The sequence below is a fragment of the Tamandua tetradactyla genome, chromosome 13 (genome assembly GCF_023851605.1).
Source record: "Tamandua tetradactyla isolate mTamTet1 chromosome 13, mTamTet1.pri, whole genome shotgun sequence".
Taxonomy (NCBI): Eukaryota; Metazoa; Chordata; class Mammalia; order Pilosa; family Myrmecophagidae; genus Tamandua; species Tamandua tetradactyla.
The window spans coordinates 77,283,346-77,300,174 of record NC_135339.1 but is presented as its reverse complement, the minus strand read 5'-3'; the positions used below and the strand labels follow the sequence as shown (position 1 = coordinate 77,300,174).

At 32.9% G+C, this 16,829-nt stretch overlaps 1 protein-coding gene across 5 annotated transcripts in view; it reads right to left on the bottom strand.

Annotated features, from left to right (window-relative positions):
* ATRNL1 (attractin like 1) overlaps window positions 1-16,829 on the bottom strand; it is a 931,221-nt gene that overhangs the window by 722,398 nt on the left and 191,994 nt on the right. For all 5 annotated transcript variants that reach the window (XR_013161757.1, XR_013161758.1, XM_077126124.1 and 2 more), the window contains exon 11: window positions 334-418. Coding sequence is in view for 3 of the 5 variants with exons in the window: in XM_077126124.1 (XP_076982239.1) it covers window positions 334-418 (85 nt within the window). In the remaining 2 variants the exon portion in view is untranslated. The remainder of the gene's footprint in view (window positions 1-333; window positions 419-16,829) is intronic.

Below are 16,829 nucleotides of genomic sequence, written 5' to 3'. Positions count from 1 at the left end.
TCATTCTTTATCTAGTCTCTGGAAAAAAGAAAGAATGCAGGATGGCTTCAAAAAAGCTATCTGAAGTTTTATCTTAGTATCTTTCCTTTGACTGCAAGTAGTCTCTTTTCCCCTGTCCCTTAAATAAATTTGAACAATAAATTTCATTTATTCAATTTGAATAAAAAATGAACAAAGGATATGGTTAACAAGCCAAAATGCATTCCACAGTAGAACAGGGATACACAAAATCCAATGACATTCATTCATAGTTTGTTTTTTTTAAATAACAGAACATGTACATGATATGACTTATATTCTTGACCTCCAAAAATTGCAAATGTGCTTCTTTACCCATTAATGACAACTGCAGAGTGTCCAAATCTATTGACATCTCTATGAAGATTTGGTTTTGGTAATATTTTCCATTCATCACAAGCTAGGAAAAAGAAAACAGAAAAACAAAAAAGGAAGTGAACAGATAAATCAAGACAAAAACTACAAAAGAATCATTGGCTAAATTAAAGATGAAACACTTAAAATTAGGAAGCAAAAAACTGGGCTTTGTTAATTTTCCATGATCTACAATGTAGAATTAAAAGTTGAAGTACCATTATTCAACTAGCATAATTCCTTAAATAAAAACAACTTTTGCTTAAAATTCCCACAAATAACTTTAATTTATGAGAATAAAAAGAATTAAAAGGAACAAAATTAGGTGTATTTTATTTTAGAAGATAAATTCAATATCATACAATTTTTATTAAATAAACTAAAGATTTATATAGTAAAATTCACGAATTTCAATCAAGGGCAAACCAAATAGAAAATTAAATCAAATTTTATATGCATACATAAAAAAATAAACAGATTACATATTATTCACTAAAAAAATTCCTGAAAACAGAATTATCAGAATAAATCATTTAAATCACTTTAATTATTTAATGTTTCAAAAGAATAGGTTTTATTTTATAGATGAGAATGGGTTTAGTTGCAAAGTTAGTTGCAAGCTACATAAAAATGAAAAAAAAATAATTTATGAGCTGTATAAAGACTATGAAAACAAAATGGTCAAGAAGAAATACATCATTTCAATATACCCTCAAAATAGACACATATGTATATTAACATAGATATTCAGATTTCAAATAATTTAACATTCAGTAGCCAGCAATCTTAAATACTACTTTCTCTCGACAGTATTTAAGAGTTCATCTTCTTAGACATGCCATATTTACCAGGCAAGCCTTGGTATTTAATAAAAACACATAAGTATAATAACCATGGCAAAACAAGGTTAATTTATTTTTAGCAGCACAGAAGCACTTAGGAAAAAGAAAATAATCTAAAATACAATTAGCTATAAAAGTTAAAATTTCAATGAATTTAAGTTAATTACATCTTTAACACTAATAATAAATTTGGTTTTAATTCAATATCATTACTGATTGTGCTGGTTTGAAATGATGGATGTACCCTAGAAAAGCCATGTTTTAATCTAAATCCCATTTCATAAATGCAGAATAATCCCTATTCAATAATGTATGTTTGAAACTGTAATCAGATCATCTCCCTGGAGATGTGATTTAATCAAGAGTGGTTGTTAAACTGGATTAGGTGACGATATGTCTCCACCTATTTGGGTGGGTCTTGAATGATTTACTAGAGTCCTATAAAAGGAAACATTTTGGAGAATAAGAGAGTCAGAGAGAGCAGAGAACACTGCAGCTGCAGCACCATGAAGCAGAGTCCATCAGCCAGAGCTTTGGAGATGAAGAAGGAAAATGCCTCCCGGGGAGCTTCATGAAACAGGAAGCCAGGAGAAGGAGCTAGCAGATGATGCCATGTTCAACATGTGCCCTTCCAGATGAGAAAGAAGCCCTGACCGTGATCACCATGTGGCCTTCCAGCCAAGAGAGAAACTGACTACGTTCGCCATGTGCCTTCTCACTAGAGAACAGCCCTGAACTCATCGGCTTTCTTGAACCAAGGTATCTTTCCCTGGATGAATACCTTTGATTGACATTTCTATAGACTTGTTTTAACTGGGACATTTTCTCGGCCTTAGAACTGTAAACTCGCAACTTATTAAATTCCCCCTTTTAAAAGGCATTCTGTTTCTGGTATATTGCATTCTGGCAGTTAGCAAACTAGAACACTAATGAAGATCAAAAAATGATAAAACACCAAAATCACAGTTTAGAAAATGAAGCTGGAAGACCAAAAGCAATATAAATACATTGAGATACAGTTCCTAAAGCATATTTCAAAGAATACAAATTCCCCAATCCAGGGAAATTATTAAACTTTATTTAACCCAGCATATTCCCAATGTTTCATTCATAGCAGTATTTTTCACATTATACTATTAGCATCCCAAGTACCAATGTTCTGAAGGATTATGTTTTTGGAAATACTATTATAGAGGCTTAAACATGAAAGCAAATCATCTGCTAATTCTACATCTTAGAATTCATTTAAGAAATAGTCTACACACGTATATAGCCCTTCCAAAGTGCTTTTGTCTATATTCTTTGAAATGTTCTTTACAAGAACACTTAAGTTTATTGAGCAGGGATTACATATGTTAGAAATGAAAAATTAGACCCAGGAGAAATTTAGTGTGTTGTCCAAGGTCCATTTGATTACCACTGTTTTTCCTTAATTTATGTTTATGAACATGCGATATTATAAAAATATACTTAGGATTCTGAAAGATTATTCCTATTTGGGGGTGAGGGAGCCGATATAATAAGGGGCATAGTCTGAAAAAGAAAGAGATGGAAATATTAGGGAGAGCAAATAAGATAAGACAGATAGATCTCAATACTTCCACACAACCCCAACACCCACACACACAAACACACTTAAAATTCACAAGGCTACTGATTTAGAAATTTACAAAGTTGATTATTGTATGAAACCAGAGAATCAGGCCACTGAATATGCTTCAAGAAAGTTAAACAGAAAAGAAAGTGAGTCCGATGAAAGAGTAGAACTTTCAGAAACCAATTTATTAAAAAAATATATATCTCCAAAAGGAAGAACTTCAAGGTCATATCAGGACACCTGGAGTTCAGAAAAGAGAGTAACCCAACAGCTTGAGTTTATCTGGGGCTAAACTGTATGTAATTTGGCCTAGCATCCAAAACAGTCCACACAGAGGGATGAAAGGAAAGCAGATTCTCAAGGACTGCTCAAAACAACCATCCAAGAAATGAGTCAGGAAAAAGAGCTGAAAGAACAAAAACTAGTATTAAGTTGGGCTTTTTTTTGAAGATTTCTTCAAATTCTTTTGGGAAAAAGATAAAATTTTTCAGCACAGTGACTAGTCTAAAGAATAGCATTAATTGCCTACATATATATATATATATATATATATATATATATATATATATATATATATATATATATATCATTACTGAGATTTGTCAAGACCCAACATTTCATCATGTTTACCCTGGAGTTTTTCCAAAAAATAAAATATTACAGATATGGGTGAAGGTCCATGTATACTCACTCCCCAAATCTATTTTCTTCATTTCTGCCTTCTTAAAAGCAACCACTATGCTATATTAGATTATGAATGTTTTAAAATGAAAGAGCCACTGAACTCCAGAAAAATTGGATATAAAAATACAACAAAGTCCATCATGAAAACTGGGGATAGAAAGAAGACCCTAGAAGTTTTTAGAAAGACAAAAAAAATAGATCAAATAAGTTATTGGAATCAGAGCATATAGATTTCCAAAAGCAATGCTAGAAGCCAAAAGACAGTGGCATAATACCTTGGATATCTGAAAATCTTTCCAAGTTAGAATTCTGAGCTCAGTAAAACCATCACATAAGTCTTAGAGTAGAATAGAGTTGTTTTCAGAATTGTAAGGTTTCAGAATTTACCTCCAGTGTATACTTACTCAGGAAGCTATGGAGTTATATCTCCTATTGAAGTATGGGATTCAATAAATAAATAAAATTAGATACACATGAATCTATAGAACATCTAATAGGTGGGAAACATGGAAGGGAATCCTTGTGATGATGTAGAGTACAAGAGAGCAGTGAGTTCAGATTGGATAAAAAGAATGGAGTTTCAGGAGGGATGGTTCCAAGAAGTACTTGGTGTACTAGAAAATATTGAGAAGAGATGCACAGATCTGATAAAGGGCTGGGGATGAATAAGCAGTAGATACATACAAAACTAAGCAAAAGAATGCAAAAGTAATTTGTGGGGAATGTAAAATATTGTTCAAAATAAAAATGTAATCATAGTATATTACGTGGATTAGCTATGAATAAAATATCATATAATAATTCATATTGATTAAAACAAAATTATGGAGGGATGGGAAGTGTATGTGCATGTGTGTAAAAGAGCTAAGTCTTCCTTAATTTAAGGAACTCAATAGGTATTGTCTGAAAGTGAGAACTAGGCCAGCCATTTAGAATAAGGAAGTAAATATAAGAACAAATCCTTTCTAGCTGACTCATTCAGTCAGTTGGTGGCTTTCAAGAGAGAAGTGGTGATTTCAGCAGTCAGAAGAGAGAATTTCCATCTCTACTTCAGCTAGCCTGCTTCTCTTGGGGAAATCTTCAAAGATTTCATCAGAGTTCCCAGCTTGTAGCATGCCCCTATGAAATATGGACTTGCCCATCCCTACATTCTCATGAGGCAATTATAAAAATCTCATAATATTTACATTTACCTCCTGTTAGTTCTATTTCCACAGAAAACTCTGCTAATACAAACAGCTACAACAATAAATAATTAAGCAGTGTACAGATTAGACGGTTAAAAATAAATGTTCAAAATGGTTCTGGGAAAATTGAGAATATGGGAAAAATTAAGTTAGCTAAAACATATGCAAAAATAAGTTTCAAATGGATTGAAGACCAAAATAGTAAAAGCCAAAAATATAAAAGTTTTAGAAAATGTTAAAAGAGATTATCTTTAAATTTGTTGGTTTAGGAAATTAAAAAGCAAAGATCAAATGATAAATTTTACCAAGTTAAAATTCAAATTTCTGTGAAATAAGACTCCATAACGTAACTGAAAAGATAAATCACAATATAAAGGAAGATATGGTAATGCATATACACAACAAATAATTAGTATCTAGAATCTATTAAAGATTCTTCAAATCACTAAGAAAAAGACAAAGTCAGTTAGAAAATTGGGCAAAATATTTGACCAGTAATTTCTCAGAGGAGTAAAAATAAATGCTCTCTTAAAGTGCAAATATGCTTGATGTCACCAGTAATTGGAAAAATGTAAAATAAACCATTCATCAGACTGGTAAATATTAAAAAGTTAGCTAGAGCTACATGTTGGAGAGACTGTAGGTACCTCATGTACTGCTGGTGTGAGTGTAAGTCAGTGTAGTTGTTTTGGGGATCAATTTAGCAAAATCTAGTAAATTGAAGTTGTGACTTTCCTTAAACTTAGTAATTTTCTTAGACATATACCTAGAGAAACTCTAAAATATGCACGCAAGAATATCTATATAACAGTGAGCATACCAACATGGCTTGTAATAGTAAAAATCTGAAAAGAAAAACAACCGTTAATAATTTAATGGATAAATATGATTTGGTATAATCATAAAATGAAATACTCTAACATGGTTAAAGTGGACAATAGTGCCATAAATAAATATAAATCTCAAAGAATCAAATGATAAAAGCAAGTTGCAGAGCAACATATAATGTATCATTTATATTAATATAAAGTTTTACAAATTATAATATTGTATATATCATAAGTATTGAAACATGCATAAACTTTGCTCCTGGAAATTTTTCTTGAATTATTTATTTGATAATTTACTCTCTTTCTAAATTTTCTTTATTGTTTTTTTATTTTTATAACTTCTACTACTCAGATTTCAAGTTTTCTGGAATACTCTTAAATTTCTTATCTTTTATCCTGTTTTCCAGCTGTCCTTTGTTCATGATACCTTCAAGAATATTCTTGATTTTCTATTCAATTCATCTCTTGATTTTGAGGTAGTTCATAAGAGTGGCCCCAGTACTATATATTTCCTTACTAAAATAACTTTATGAATTTGTGTACTCTCAAGAATGTGTAAAAACATGCTTTCTGAAAGGGGTAGTGAAACGAAATATCTGCTGCATCTGCCTAGTTATGTCCAGGCATGCCTAGGCCCACCTGCTTTCCAGACAAAAGAAATCAGCTACTAGCTAGAGCTTATAGCACTGCCCCTGTCTGTTCCCACAGCAATGCCCAACCTGCAAGTTCTGCTGTCCCTGTCTGTTCCCATGGCAACTCCACCCTGCTTGCTAGCCTATATAATCTAGAGACAAAGGATATTGGGGGCTCAGACTTTGGAAAGAATTCCTCTGAGCCTGCTGCAGCAATAAAAAGCTTGTTCACAACTCATTTTTGGTGTATTTTTGTATGGTGTTCAGAGTTTTACCTATTTCAAGTCATCATCCCATTTTTAATTTCTAAGAGTGCTTTTTCTGCATTTTTTAATAGTCTTCCATTCTTGCTTCATGAATCTAACATCTTCTATCCATAGAGATTAAAGTTGTAATCTTCTCCCTGCATTATCTCAATTTCCTCAAATTTTTTTCTTTTTTTCCTTTTTTTGTCCAATTTTGTTTGATGCTCTGGTCAAATTTAGTAGCTTTTTGCAAAATGCCAACTCAAAATTAAGAGGCACTAACAAAGCTGGCTGAAGATTTTGTGCTTGAGAAAGACATGTTGACTATTAAGGCTTCTGATCAAGTAGGACCATTTTAGTAAGAAACTCCCAAATTTATTTGTAGGTACTTTCTCTTATGCTGGTTAGAGCCCTTGAGGTAAATCCTCTAATCTCCTGCCTACAAACTATAAACCTGGCTTATAGCATTCTTGGAACTAAAAGAATAAGGGCACTAAATGATTCATTTTTAAGTATGTATACTTTCACTTAATCTCACTGTTTTCAAAATGGTGTCTAGACCCTCAGGCATGTTCTGATAACCCAAATACAGAGTGCCTTGGTTCAGCTTCTACAGAGAGGAGATTATTTTCTTCTATCAGAATGGAAGAGGCACTAAATACTCAGGAGATTATTTTCTTCTATCAGAATGGAAGAGGCACTAAATACTCAGCTGCACAGAATGGAAAAGGGGATTTGGGATTTAATGGCTAATTGTAAAAATTTCTAAACTTTCTGTTTTCAGGCCCAGAAGCAACACTATTTTCAGAAGACCTGGTAACTCAAATTTCTGAGAATTCTTAGGCTTCCATAGTGTAAATGTATTCTTTCTGAATACTGTCTTAGATTTCAGCTACCTTAGATCTTCCAAGGCAGTTAACATCAGTTCATCTGCTACTTTCTAACTTTAAAAATTTTTAACATCCTTCTTCTCTAATGCTATCATTATTTTTAATAATTTTTGCCTCTTAATCTCTTTACTGATGGTTGAAGTGGAGTTTTAGGAAGTAGCTTGGAATGGAAGTAAACTTATGTTCAAACTGCTTAACTGAAAGTCTCCTTAATTTTCTTTAAATTTCTGCCTCTTCTGCTTTTCAAATGGGAAGAATAGAAAAAAGCAAGCTAAGAAGTATTTATGCTTATAGCAAAGACAGTAATTGGGAATAGCCTGAGGGAAAGAACTTGGAACAAGAGAGGGTATCAAAAGTATACAAGAGACTACTATACACTGCTGGTGGGAATGTAAAATGGTTCAATCATTGTGAAAAACAGTCCAGCCGTTCCTCAAAAAGTTAGACATAGTATTACCATATGACCCAGCAATTCCACACCTAGGTATACACCCCACAAAATTCAAAACAGGTACTCAAACAAAAAAATGTACAGATATGTTCGTAGCAACACTACAGCCAAAAGATAGAAGCAAGCCAAATGTCCACCAATGGATGAACAGATAAACAAGTCATGGTATAACCACACAATGGAATATTATTCAGCCACAAAAAGGAATGAAGTACTAATACATGCTAAAATGTGGATGAATGTTAAAAACATTATGCTAAATGAAGGAAGCCAGACACAAAAGGTCACATATTGTATGAGTCCATTTACATGAAATATTCTGAACAGATAAATGCATAGAAACAAAAGGATTAGTTGTTACCAGGGGCTGGGGATTGGGAAGAATGATGAGGAACAGTTGCAGCCCTGAGACCAGCTGCAAAAGCCAGAGTAATGGTAGTCTCAGTATCATCCAGGAAGAAATGCCCACTAGAATCCTGGAGGAGCTATTCAAAACATATATTTGAAGAAGTGAATTTGTGTGGCATAAGAAACAAACTATGCACTGCATAGACACCCCTTCAGGTGTCTGTTGCAGTATTGTTATCAGTAGACAACCTACAGCTACCAGCCCTGGCAAAGATTTCCTTCGCTATAGAGAGCTTCCTCTCCCAAGGTTCTACCTTCCTGGGTTACTCTCACACAGTCACTGATCAAGGCCAAGCCATTTCATGCTAAAGAGGGATAACTCATATGGGTCATTTCAACTCCAGAGTTCCCCCATGGGGTTGGCTGGGGATGTTAAGTCTGCCTTCTCCCTCTGCCCAATCTTGCCCACCTCACTTCCTCAGGTGTTGATAGCCAGGATCTAAGTAGTATTCTGAACACTAAATTACATCTCAAAGTTTGCCTTCCAAAGAACCCACAATGAAAGGGTTGTTTGCTGTCACAATATAACCTAACCTATCCTGACTGATACAATAATGTGAATTTTCCTCTGCAATCTCTTATAAGAGCTGGCAAATTATTTTCACCCACAAAATTGTTTAGAAAGAACATAATTTAACCTGCAAGTGTATGAAAATCTAGTTTGTGTGACTTTTGCAGCTATAGACACAGTACTTCATGCTTGCTGATAGTATTAGTCCACCTGCTAGGTCTTTTCTAGAGAACAGGAAGAGGAAAAGATAGGAGCAGTTATTACAAACAGGCTTTCCACTTATCCCTTCCAACTTTTTCAATAACTACTGAACAGAATGTTGGGTTAGATAAATTTTGCTTCTGAGTTTTCACATTCCTGATCAAGATTTTCTGTGAAACATAGATTGGTTTTCCTGTAAGATAAAGAAGCTATAAAATGCCATAAAGCTCAACACTTTATAATTTGTTTACATGTAGGCTATTCCCATCCTTACATTGTAAACTCTCTTACATTAATAATCTGTCTGACTGCAATCTATAATTGTACTTCTTACTAAGAAGAAGATATATTTCTGGAACACTCAGTTCATTATCAGTTGATAAACAGTCCAAGGCTAGCCAAATTAAAGCAAGTTCCACATAGATATTGACATCATGAAAACTGGCAGAAACACCATTCCATACTAACAGGAAAGGCACATAGAAATAAAGACCAAAGTTAAAAAAATAAAACCTCTCTGGAATACAGATAAGAAACCTATGCTGAGGTGCTACATATTAATTTATACACTGCACACTCATACACATAACATCAAGAAATTGGAATTACTATTTTCTCAAACCTATATTTCAACAATTGGAATACAGTGCTGCCAGAACTATTCACCTATGAGGCACCACACAATTATACTTAAAGACTTCACCTGAAATTTATAGAATGGTTTATTTATACATAAAATACTACAGGTGGAAAATGTACATTCATATGTACATAAAAAATTAATGTACATCTTAATTTTTCCATAAATAACCATATTTTCCATGAAAATATGTATCTGTAATAGGTAAGGTCAAACTTAAGAGATTCTTTTAATGCTCCACTTAAAATTCCAGTTAATAAATTAATTTATATAGTTGAGATACACTAGAAAGAAAACACAAGTTATTATTGTAAGACTCAAAACTAGATGGAGCTAAGGAAAAATTCTACTAACCATTTTAGATACTTTTATAATAGAAAATCAAATTTCTGAATCAAACCATTTACCATCTGCCCCTTAAATGATGGTGCTTCACTGGGTTTTTCCTACATCTCAAAGTCTTTTATTATTCTAAAATGTGCACATATTCCCTATGTTATCTCATTCACAACCATGGCTTCTCTCAGAATTTTGTCTCCTGGCTAAAAAGCCGGAGGAACTAGCCTCGCCTAGTCAGGGAGAACACCATAGGGCAGAGGGTGGGGGCAACAGTTAATTTGAACTACAGAGGCACCAAAGCCAGTAGAGCAAAATCTAACTCAGGGTGGCATAAAGTCAAAAAGCTGGAGAAGGAGCTTATTTCACAAATTATTTAACAAAATGAGAAGAGCCTGAAGTAACCAGGACAGTCTCAGAGGACACCAGAGAAAAGGAAAAATACCTCTGGTAAAGAGAGTTCTTGAAGTGTGATGTGTGAACAGGTTATCTGTATTTAAAGGCTCAGAATTATTATTATAACCATATTTTCATTCAAGATATCTCTTCAGAGTATAATAAGGTCTATATATTCTATTGCCCACTGGATATTTCTGCCTAAATATTGTGTCTTGTTTTCAGCTGCTCCTTACAGACATGGGATCATGTTCATCTTTTATTCTGCCACGTACTTTTCTCACTTAACACTATAGTTTATCCAGATACATATTGAAATCTACTTTTCTCTGTAATTTTTGCATAATATTCTGTAGGACAGATTCTAATGTATTCTATAGATTGTGCTATTATGGCTCATAGCACTCTTTCCAAAATACAAATCTGATCAGGGATTATTCCATGAGGTTTTTGCTGACTACTCCAGAAAACTCTATCCCCTTACTCTGCCTTGTTTGATTTTCATTGCAACAATCACTTTCTTATATTATAATATGGTTTTTGATTTATTAGCTTTTTCCCTGCTAGAAGATGCACTCCATGAGGTCAAGGATTATTTTTATTTTCCATCTCCATCTCTAGGACCAAGACCAGTAGCTATTTTGTATACAATAGAGGTTTGTTAAATGAATACATGCATGCTATGGTTCTATGGTGGCAAAATATCCAGCTAACTGATATTTACTTTGCATACAAACGCTTTCCTTTGACAAGAAAATCACAATATGTAACCTACTTTTAAACATTAGATTTACAAAGTATACTTGAAAACAATATCTACCATTAAAGTTATATTTTAATGTATTTTAACATTTCCTTAATGTCTAAGTCTATAGTAGGACCAAAGCCTTAAATATATCATATTTAATAAGTTCTCAACAAAAAATATAAATCCATATTCCTAATAAAGAGGTTGTTATATTACAATGGCTGTATACTGGTTAAGAGCATGGTTTTGTTTCAGGCAGATTTAGATTTGTATCCTATTGTTTTCATTTACTAGTTGCATCAATTTAGGCAATTTATTTAATATTTCTGAGCCTCAATTTTCTCATCTGGGTAGTATTACCTTAATAAATATGAATATAAAATACTTAACACTGTATCTGGCACATAGTAAGTAAGTATTAAGAAGTGCTGGTGACATGCTTTTGACAATTGCTCTTAGAATTTGCAAACTACATGATTACTGAAAACCACTGTACTGAATATACTCTGAAAGAAAAAGTAGCAATACTGTGCACTATGATGAAGATAAAAGTATTATTATATTTGAACTCCAAAGTAACATAATCCTGCATACATTTAATACAGATATAGGAAATATTTTTTGAAAGGCATTACTCCCAAATAATATATAACTTCCTATGCAACTCTTCCTAAACATTATATTAAATGTGGAGGATTTAACATCTTCACCTTAACCCTGAATTGTTAAAATGTTTTCTTCCTCTTATAGAATCAGTTAATTTCATTATTTATTTATGCATTTCTTTTCTTGACTCACTAGGAAATTCATTGGTAGACATTGTGACATAAAGATTCATAATGTCTACAGTAATTTCAAAAATGTAAATCTGTAAGAAAAATCATACTTAAAGTTCATTCATAATGTGTTTTATGGCAGGTATAGCAGTCAATGTAAGTGCTATACCAATAGTCTCAGCTCTGCTTACCACAAACAACACACCTGCATACTTGGTCAGTGGCCAGATCAGGCTGAAAGTGCCCAAGAATTAATATTCTCAGAAGCAGCTCTTAATCAATACAGATACAGTTGGTAGATGCATATTTAAACTTCTCTCTTCTGCAGGAACAATGTTGAGACACGTTCTACATTGTCTCCAAAAGTTCCTCAGTGACTTTACTCTCCAATTGTCCACAAGAGGAACTTGCTATATAAAGCACTCTCTATTAAATTTCCATTCTTACTTTAGATCCCTCCTACCATTAGTGTTTCCTCCCAAGTAAACTATCTGCACCTTGTCTCAGTGCCTCTGGGGAAACCCCACCTAAAAAAAAGCATGCCAAGCAGTCCAAACATCATTAAGGTTTGGCAGCAAAATAAATTATTTTCCACATTGTCTTTTGCAGAGTAAATATTCCTTCAATAAACTCATTTAAATGCTATACTACTCTAAGAAAAACAATAAACTAATTTCAAAATAACCAAAAAAATAAATTGTAGACACATTCTATAACATCCACAAGAGTTTATAAGGCCAGCTCCTAAGAAATTATATGATAGCATATTAAACCAAGAGCCTAAGATATAATATATATGATACTTCAAGGTATACTAATTTTCAAAGAAATATCCAATATCTTGTGTCATGTACTTCAACCCTCTTGCCCAACTGGAGAATATAAAAGAGTCAAGAGATTGAAAGACAGAGGATTTTGCAAGGAGGATATATTTGGAGAGAGTTGTGCTATGAGCTCCCCAAAGAGATGTATGGAAGATGCCACTTCCTTTACCTCAAGTCTGGTAAGGGCAGTTACAATGGAACCACTCAGAGAACTTTAAAATGCATGCCCTTTTTGTTGTAGAACTCCATCAAATGGGGACTGACTCCAACCCAGAAAATCCAGAGGGAAAAAGAAGAGCCATTGAGATTGGTCTGCATTTCCATGATTCTCTAGGACAAACAATGCATTAATATTAATTTTGGGTGTGGGCTACATGGAATAGAGAGCCCATATGGAATAATCTCAGATCCTGCCCAAGGGATCTGGAGGGTCAAGGGTATCAGCAGAAAAAGCCTGGACATGTACTATCAGATACTGATTTAACAATTAAAAACCCTGTAGGTAATTTAAAATTACACAGAAGAATTAGACATTTTAATTATCAAATTGAGACTACTTTTCTGTCCAAAAAAGTTTTATGACAGCCAAATTTCCTGTGTCCTTAGAAGATAATAAAGGAAAATATCATCTTGTCCTTGGGGAAAGTAAGAAAATCTTAAAGAAGACACATAAAAGTACTAAACCTAAAAATCTGAATAAGTTAACTATATTAAAATTAAAAAGTTATGTTCACTAAAAGATATGTTAAAGAAAGCAAAAAGACGACACAAATAGGGAAATATTTGCAATACATTTAACAACAAAAGATTAATAACAGGAATATATTAAGAACTCTTATAAATCAATTAAAAAACAATCTGTGGCAAAAAAAAAAAACAGATACTTACGTGTCAAGATCCCCATACCCCTTCCATGGTAATATAATTTAAGCTGAGCACACATTTGAAAAGGTAGAAGCTACAGTACCCAGCCTCCTTTGGAGCTAGACTAAGTTCCTACCAAAAGAATATGAGTAGAAGTGACACATGTGACATTTGCCTTGTTTGCTATAAAACTTGCTATGCTAGACTTAAAATCTTTCTCCTTTTTATGAGTTGGAATACAGTTTTGACTACACAGATAAGGACAACATCCTAGGGAGCAGGAGAGCAGCAAGACAGAAAGAACTGTGGTCCCTGAGTAAAAATGAGCAGAGCTATCCTGGCAATTAGACCACTAAACTTGAAACTGTCACATGAGAGGGAAAAATAGAGTTCCTTATAGAACACACAACAAAATAGAAACATGGGCAAAATACACAAACAAGTGTTTCAAAAAAGGAGCACATATGGCTAATAATCACAGGAAGAGATGCTCAATCTCTGTATTCAAAAACTGCAAATTAAGACCACAATAGGATATTGATCATAAGGTTAATGGAACCCTACCTTTTGTATATTTCTATGTCTACCTGCAGAGTAAAATCTGACCTGTTACCCGGCTGTTGCCTAGCTTCCAATATGATCATGCACTTCATATACCAAAGTCAGGAAGCAAAAAAGAAACTTTGCAGTTCAACCAAAAATAACAGGTTCCTTCTAACTGTTCTAGTTTCCAAAATAAAAACCTTGAATATGTTCCATAAATATGGCCTCCCTAACAAAACAATTTTATCCCTGTTTTGCTATGCTCATGTTTGAAATAATGACATTTTTTATATTATAATGATGTGAGGAAGATGCTCATGTTCATCATGATAAACTAATTTAAAATTGTTAATGTTGCTCAGTTTTTCCTTTAAATACTTGTTTTGCGTGAATGTAAAGTTTGACTCCCTTGCACTTTGATAAATGCTGCTATCTCGGAGTTTTCTGTTGACATACCTTAAAAGAACCTTTTATATAAGATATGCAAAGACTCACCTAAAAAGAAACAGTTAAGACTACAGTGAGTCTCCTAAGAATCTTATGAAATATTTTATGCTTAGTAATAAATGTTTAAATAAATATGTCTACAGGAGTGGAAGAATTTGGTAAGAGAATTACTTTCAAATCTACGAAAAAGAAAAACCTAAAATTTTCCATTTTATAAGACATACAAAATTTTATAGGAGAAACTGGCTTAAGTCAGTACATGACAACAAAAAAAAAAAAAAAGGAAAGCTAAAATAGTTAAATAAAAGTTCAATGGCACAATATATTTTTCTAAAGAAAATTAAAGGAAGTAAGGAAACTACATTGGTTATCAATTTTGTTTGAGTGTAATACGTTCTATACCTTAGGAATATGAATTAGTTAATAGTATTAGTAATTTTTTTCATGTAGAGACATAATTTAAAAGTTTCTAAAGCAGTCAAAGGGTTGCCTAATGTGTAGGACTGAAAAAATGCTTTCAGATATAACGTCTCATATCCTAATATCATCATTACTTTATCATTGCAGTTTAGAACCTAAATATTAAAACATTCCACTACTCCACATCTTCAAAACTGGGCTTAAGACTCAGAAATCATGTAACTGAATAATATCACTCACACTTCATTCTACTTCAAATGGTCTAAACTAAATCCCTAGATTCTCAAGCTTTAGGAGAGATATTCATTCTTTATATTAAATTACAATCTTACATATCTATGTTCCTTTGAAAATAAACTGCACTCCCTAAGTTAAATATACAAATAGTAAATGAAATGATTTTTCTACTATTTTCTTTATTATATTTTCTATATCTCCACCTTTTTTTATTTTGTTTTCTGCCAAAATTAAGAACTCTGTATATTGTGAATTTTGTATATTTTATATTAAGTTTTTGTCCCCTACTTTTTTTGCACATCTTTTTACAAAAGATATTTTGCTTGTGTACTAGCTTTGTTTATGGTATTATCTGTCATACAAAAAGTTTTCAATCTTTATGAACTCTATCATATCACTTTTATAGTTGGTAAACTCTTAGCTTCCAGTCATGATTTAAAAGATCACCCCATTCTTAAACTGTAGTCGTTTCCCTGATTTCCTTGTAAGATTTTTTTCACTGCATTTTTATATTTAAGTTTTTAATCCATTCAGAACATTTTTTTACATGCGGTATGAGGCAGAAGTTTAACTTAATTATCTTCCAGAATGATAGCCACCTGGACCAGCATCATGTGTTAGTTCTGTGGATTTTTTAAATTGTGGTAACATACATAACATAAAATTTGTCATTTCAACCATTTTTAAGCATAATAATTCAGTGAGCATCAGTTTTAAAAATATCATCCGTTGTTCACTGAACTACAGAACCAACTGTATCATATATGTGTGGGTGTGTCTGTGTGTGTATCACACATATAGCAGGATCGATTTCATGACTCTTTATTCAATTCCACTCATCTTTTCTAATCAGTACCTTACCAGTGTGATTGTACTGGCTTTACAGAATATTCTCATCTCACCTAAGGCAAATCTTTCTATACTGTTCTTTTTCATACTTGACATTTTGGGGCATTATTCTTCAAAACACACTTTTGCAGTCACTATCACTTGCAAACAAGATAGTCCTGTCTTTAATCTTAAGAGTTCAGGAATTTTACCAAGAAATGACTAAGTTTAAGTTTTTTTCTCTTCAGCCAAAGTTCTTTCACTATGCAAACATAAATCCCTCTTCAGCTTGGAAATTTTCATATTATTTCCTTACTTATTATTTCCTTACTTATTGCCTCCTGACATTCCTAGATCTATCTTCAGATATCTTTTGTTCCACATGATTTTCACCTCTTTTTACACACTGTACTTTAAATTGATCTTACAGGTAACTAATTCAAGTCTGAAGGTATACCCATCCTCTCTTTCGATTCTTCTAAATTTTTACTTTAAACTTTTCTATACTCTTGAAATATCCAAAGTCTTTTTCTGAATGTGTTTTAATGTTCTGATGCACTTTTTAAACGATGTTCACATTACCTTCACCGGCAGCACTACATTTTTGTTGACCTCTTTAAGGTATCCTTCCTTTTCTTACTCTCAGGCTTCTCTGCTCCTTAAGCTGTATTAAATGACACAGGGCATTTAACTCACATTCACCATTATCTTATTATTCATTTGTACCTATATTTCTAGTATTACTTTCAATCCAAAAGTTCTTTGCAGAACTCTTTTTAAGCCAAGTCTCTGTTTTGTGAAGGCTAGTTCTGTTAAAACTATAAATATAATTATAAATCCATGGTACAAAAGTGTACCATGTTGTATTATAGGTGAGGATGCATATTCAATCCCCCCAAAATTTCACAGTGCCCACTCTT